The sequence below is a fragment of the Acanthisitta chloris genome, unplaced genomic scaffold (assembly GCF_000695815.1).
Source record: "Acanthisitta chloris isolate BGI_N310 unplaced genomic scaffold, ASM69581v1 scaffold12370, whole genome shotgun sequence".
Lineage (NCBI taxonomy): Eukaryota > Metazoa > Chordata > Aves > Passeriformes > Acanthisittidae > Acanthisitta > Acanthisitta chloris.
Window position 1 is genome coordinate 4,904 of NW_008651151.1, and position 6,119 is coordinate 11,022.

The following is a 6,119-nucleotide window of genomic DNA, read 5'->3' on the forward strand; positions in this document are numbered from 1 at the left end:
TGGGTGCATCCCAAGGGGCAGCACTTTAAAGAAAGCCAGAAATATCCTGCACATGAATGGGCTGGATCTGACTTTGTACCTCATATATGTGGACAAGAAAATGAAAACTCTTTTCCTGCGTGGGCTTTGCCATGGCAGTGATTCACTGGCCAGCAGCACTGGGGTCCAGAAACAACAGAGGGAGGGAGCAGGCACCCACGCAGGCTCCCTTGGCTTTCTCTTGGGTCTCGGGACTCAAATACCCTTGAAAAGGAATTACATGTTTCTGCTCCTTCTCTTCCAGGGTGGTCCAGTCGAAATCCTGCCTTTTCTCTACCTTGGTAGTGCCTATCACGCTTCCAAGTGCGAGTTTCTCGCCAACCTGCACATCACAGCCCTGCTCAACGTCTCCAGGAAGAGCTCAGAGTCCTTCAAGGACCAGTACTGCTACAAGTGGATCCCAGTGGAGGACAGTCACACAGCAGATATCAGTTCTCACTTCCAGGAAGCCATCGACTTCATTGGTAGGTCCAAATGAACAAATTCACAGATCTTCATGTATTCTAAATTCATTTATTTTAAAATACATACTGGTGGGAGGGAGACATTCTTTTCTCTGTGTTCTTGCATGTCACAGCAGAAAGTTTTAAGCTCCCTGCCTTCCCCCAGTACTCCTTCTGGCAGAATGATTTCTGTGAGGAAGGAAGGAAGAGGAATGTTCAGAGTAAGGTCTCTGTCCTTCTCTCCAGGCTGGGAGGCTGAGGAAGGAAAATGTCTCCTCTTGTCTGCTGTCTGGCAGATGAGGAGAGCAAGCTGGTTAGCTTTTTTCCAAGCAAGCGTGGGTGTAACTTCAGCATGGCAGGGAGCAAAGAAGTATGGTTGAATGGGACCAAAGTCTATGGAATTTTGTAAAGGAAAAACAGTTCCTTGGACTTGCATGCCAGACCCAGTAGCAGCCAGGTAAAGCAGAACCAGGTTATTACCTTGCTGTGCTGAGATATCCCAAAGGCAGAGTCTTAGAAATCCATTGTACCCCCTTATCACAGAGCTCTTTCCATTCCTCCTTTTGATCCTGCTGGTATCTCATCCTTTACTCAAATGCCCCAATGTAAAAAAAGGAGGAGGCCTTTGGAAAACGTTGTGCCATTACCTTCCAAATTTTCCTACATTAGGCTGGCTGGGTGAGGAAACATCAGCTGTGCCAGGGAGCACAAGTAACAGGCTCCTCCCTGAGAAGCACAAGGTGGTTTGGTGGGGTGGAGCAGCTTGAGCCTGGTTGGAAATCATGTTGAAATCAGTGCTGTTGCTCTCCAGGAATATTTAAGGGAGAAAGAGAATAAAACACCAGTTACGGATTTGCTGGACTCATTGCTCAGCTGAGCTAGAGTTCTTCAGCTGTGCAAGCAGAATTACAAAAACCTGACCTGAGGGTGCTCTCTGAGTCCTTCCCCTTCCTGGTAAGGGACATCTCACACCTTTCAGGGAAATATTAATTAATTCTGTCCCATCTCCAGTCCCTTCTGATAGTTGTCAAGTCACATGGAAATTTCCCAGATTTTAAGGATGACTTTAATTTTCACTTTCTTTTAAAACTGGGCGTGTAGTGTAGACGCTGGGGATGACTCAAATCCATGTCTTCCTTATTTTGTGCAATAGCTAAATATAACTGGTCATGGTGGCACCAGTCCCCTGGCAAACAATCCAAGACAGGCAAATGATAACTTGCTCAGCACTGTGCGTTTCACTGAGATCTACACTCAGCACAGTTATCCATAAATTGGAGCTTGAATATGTTGCTCAAGGCACTAGAGCAGAGAACATCTATTTTTTGAACAGTATTTTTTTGTGGAAAGGGCTTATTTTAAGTACATTCTCTTTAATCTAATAACAATCATTGTGTTGTGCGAGTAACCACAGTGGCTCCTGTTGTGTAAAATGGGTGCTCTGCATAAGCCTTTTATATCCTGACTTAAGTCCAAGCACCCTTTAACCAGGCCGTAATTAGCAACTGCCTACCAGTGCTTGTGTGCTTTGTGGTGAGGCCCCAGCGACTGAGCTCAGCCTCTCTGCCCAAGGGTACTCACCAAGGGCTCAGCTCCTGGCACTGCTATTTGCTGCTAACTGGCCAAGCAGGGAGTTAGGAAGAAAAGCTCTGTTTTTCTAGCAAAGCTCATGACAGGAAGGCAGCCCCTGCAGTTTTTGAAAGACCTGGTGTTGGGAGGGCTGGTCTTGAGTCAGCATTTTGAACTGCAGACAGAGAAATGCAGGTACAGCAGAGAAATACAGGGACAGCAAACATAAGCATTGCCCAGATACCTGATCTCTCTATGAAAATGCTCTGCAATTTCAGTTGCTGCAGAAGAAAAATAGGCACATGGGAAGGAGACAGGGATAGACTTTACTAAAAAACACAGAAAGAACCAAACCAGGATCCACAGATTCTGAAATCAAGTGTTATCTGCAGCTCAGCTCCATCACAGGCTGGGTTTTGTCCCCCTTTTCTTTTAAGCTCCATGTCAGCCTTAGAAAGTGTGATACTCAGTAGAAGTGAAAGTCTCTCCTTGCTTGGTGGACTGGCTGTTGTGCCATACTCCCCCTCCAGCACCGGGTGCATGTCATAGTGTCTTCTCCATCCCCAACAACAACTGATGTCTGCAATGACTTTTTCTCCCTAGATTATGTCCGGCGAACAGGGGGCAAGATCCTAGTGCACTGTGAAGCAGGAATTTCACGCTCTCCCACCATCTGCATGGCTTATCTCATGAAGACGAAGAAGCTCCGCCTGGATGAAGCCTTCGATTACATCAAGCAGCGCCGGAGCCTGATCTCACCAAACTTCGGTTTCATGGGCCAGTTGCTACAATATGAGTCAGAGATCTTGTCTTCCACTCCCAGCCCCCCTGTCACCTCATGCAAAAGAGAAGCTGCATCTTTCTTTGCAGAGGAACTGACATTAGGCAAAAACTTCGAAGGCTCGTGTTTTGCCTTTCCTACCTCAGTGTTGAGTTCTGTGCCCATCCACTCTCCTGTCCACCAGCTGAAACTCAGCCCAATGACAGCATCTTCATCCTGCTGGACCAGAGCTGGTGTGGTCCTCTGATCTGAACTGTGATCCCCAATAAGAACATTTCATGAACGTGCAATAGAGAAACTTCATCGACTTAGTCTGAGATGGAGTGGTTGTCATGGGTCATACTTCCTGTATGCTGTGACTGTAAGATGCAAATACTCTCAGTGTGGCAGGTTTTCTGAACTTTTATTGTCCTTTTTTAAAGAAAAATACAAAGTGCTTTTTTAGGTTTTTAACCATACAACGTGCACCCACTACTGTATTTCCAGATTCCTGGGGAACAATGAGAAATCCATTTAGTATGTTCTCAGTTCCCATATCCTTCCCGTCTTATTTAAAGTTTCAAGCAATAAACAGCAGCAGCAGGGAAGAAAGCAAAATGAAAATCACCACCTCTGCAACCACAGAGGTGGTGGGAGTGAATATTTGTTCAGCTCTTTCTCTGGCTTTCCTCCTCCCCTCTCCTGTGTCATGTTTCAGGGAGCAAAGGGCTGGGGTGGTAGGAGGGAGTGCCTTTCCTGGGACACTCTTGCACAACCAGGTGAAAATCCCCTCTTCCTGCTCCAGCCTCTGAAGTGTCAGGTATTGACCACAGTGTAACTGGATACCAAACCAGATGTTGTGGGTCCATTCAGGTGTGGCATTTCCTGTACTTCTGCATCTGCCTTTGTACTGGATGTGCTTTTATCTAAAGCAGGGACTTGACTGCTATCAGCTACCCTGCTGAGCTATTATCCTCCCATCTGTTATTTAAGAACAGCCCTAGAATACTTGAATGTCTCCACAATCCTTATCCAAGTTCCTTCCCATCAAATAACACTGTAACTGCTGGATTTTACACCAAAAAAAACCTGACAAGCTTTCGGCTCCAAGCCAACTCTTCCTCCATCCCTTCCCAAATGTTCCTGTTGTGTATTGTGTGTTGTCAAGTGGTCTTGTTCAGTGTTATGTGACTTGCTTAGTGTGTGTGGTCACGTCTAGTCAGCCTTTGTCCACAAAAAAAATGGTTTCTATCTTGCTCTCATTGGCTTCTGTGTCCACAGGGAGTTCAGAACGAATGTCTCTGTCTGTTGACCTTTTTATTATTTTTTAACATGTAATATGTACGGGAAATGGCAATAATTTCCAGGAGATCTCGTGAATGTGAATGAAAACCTACAATGGTTTTTATTGAGTGTGAAAAATAATAAAGGAAAAAAAATGCCAGGAAAATAAAGCTGTTTGTTGTACTTGGAGGGAGCTGCAAAAGTGCTTTTGCAGAGCTTGGTGTGTCAGGAGAGGTCACCTGAGAGAAGATCCATGGCATAAAAGTGGTGTAAAAAGGTAGAAGAGGAGGGAAAGTATCACTGGGCTCTGTGCTGAAAGCTACTAAGGTGCAGAGCAGAGAAGGTGAGGGGGAGGATTGTTTTAAACAGAATGACATGAGTCATGGTGGCGTCACTTCCCAGCAGCCAGGCAGGCACTTCTGTTTTGATTCATGCATGTTTTATATAAGATTTGTTATCTTGTTGAAGATGAAAATCTGAACTAGCCATGGCCCCTGCTTCCTTCCTGAGCACACAGCACGGGATGCTACATGCCCTGGGCCCTGGTGCAATGCTTGCAGGTGGCCTGTGGCACCTCTGGGTGCCAGAAACCAGGACATGTGAGTAATGCTCATCTCTGCACTTTTTTAGATGAAAGAAACTTAATAATTTGAAGTGCCAGCAGCTCTGAGCTATTTCATACCCCTTTTAGGCTTGAAGTTTTAAGGCTTTTTCTAGCTCCTTACTGCAGCACATTTGCAATCTGCAATTCCAAGATAATGAGTTGAAAAATTTGTGGTAGATTACTGAGTTACAAAGTATGTGTGCCCTGTGGGGTTTACCTGTTTGTAGCCTCTTACCCCAAGGAAAGCAAATCTGACAGGTGAAATGGTGTCATTGGAGTTGACCCTCAGATTTCTTCCATGTCAGGAGGAAGTGGCAGCAGCTCTGCCTGGGCTCTGGGAAACCTGAACATGGGAACCAGTAGTCAGGGAAGTAAGGTCGGTGATCTACAGTAATTTTCTGAAAGGCTTTACTGCTCCTTTGGGGAACTCTGGAAAGTGATTTCTCCCTCTCAGCCCTCACAAGAACCCAAGCAGAAAAGCTGCTGGGCTAAATGAGCGCAGACATCCCTGAGCACAGAGACCTACAACCTTGACAGAAACAGAGCAGCCAACAGTTCTCATAAAAGCTGCATAAAACCTGGTCTGACCAGCTTTGTTTCTCAAGGATAGGGAAGCTGAAAGCCTCTGCAGTCAGTGCTGTTTGCCATGGGAACCTGCAGAGCACAAGGCAGTGAACTGAAGGGGTTAATAGAGGGGCTGCTCGACTGGCCTTGGCAGATTTGACCACAACAGCTGGAAAAGATCACAGATTGGGTGGAGGAGCCAGGTATTTAGCAGAGAGGGAAAGCAGCTGCTCTGGGTTTGAAGAGGAGCTCTTGTCCTAAGCTTCAAGCACAGTGTATTCATGGATAGTACTGGCAGAGGGAGCTGCTGGGATTTGGCAAGGACAGGGGGCCACAGTCCCGCGTGATCCTGAAGAGAGGTGGTTGCTGTGCCTGGACACAGGAGGCTGAAGTTTATGCTTCTTCTCAGGGTAAGATTCTCCTCTTTTTGGCTGGTCTCAATCCACCTCTCCTCCCTGCAGAAGGAAGTCCCAGCATCTAAGGTAGAGTGGGGTGTAAATGTTGCCTCTCAGAGGGACATGCTCCCATGTTGGTGCCTGCTCTGCTGTTTCAGTGCTAATATGAGACCTCTGCCCCCAGCTCAGCTCTTCCCTTTGCCAGTTTGGCAGATCCCACCTCTCTGAGGGAGCATCACAGCCATCTGACTGCAGGGCTCTGGGGTAAAGAGTACACGTTCTCCTCCCTCCCTGTCCACACTGCTCCCATGGACAGGGAGGAGCTGAGGACCCAAGCACCAATGTGTGAAGGTGAGCATGTCAAATCGGGATGGCACCTACCTGGGAAATGGGACGTATGAGTTTGAACTCATGTGGGTAGTTCTCTGCTTCGAGACACCAGCACACAATAGGTACCTCAA

General features: G+C 46.8%; 1 protein-coding gene across 1 annotated transcript in view; it reads left to right on the forward strand.

Moving 5' to 3' along the window:
* DUSP5 (dual specificity phosphatase 5) overlaps window positions 1–3,198 on the forward strand; it is a gene marked incomplete at its 5' end in the record, with an annotated part of 4,485 nt that extends 1,287 nt beyond the window's left edge. Inside the window, 2 exons of the mRNA XM_009071987.1 lie at window positions 284–503; window positions 2,655–3,198. Coding sequence (XP_009070235.1) covers window positions 284–503; window positions 2,655–3,079 — 645 coding nt within the window. The remainder of the gene's footprint in view (window positions 1–283; window positions 504–2,654) is intronic.
* Between the last annotated feature and the right edge of the window lie 2,921 nt (window positions 3,199–6,119).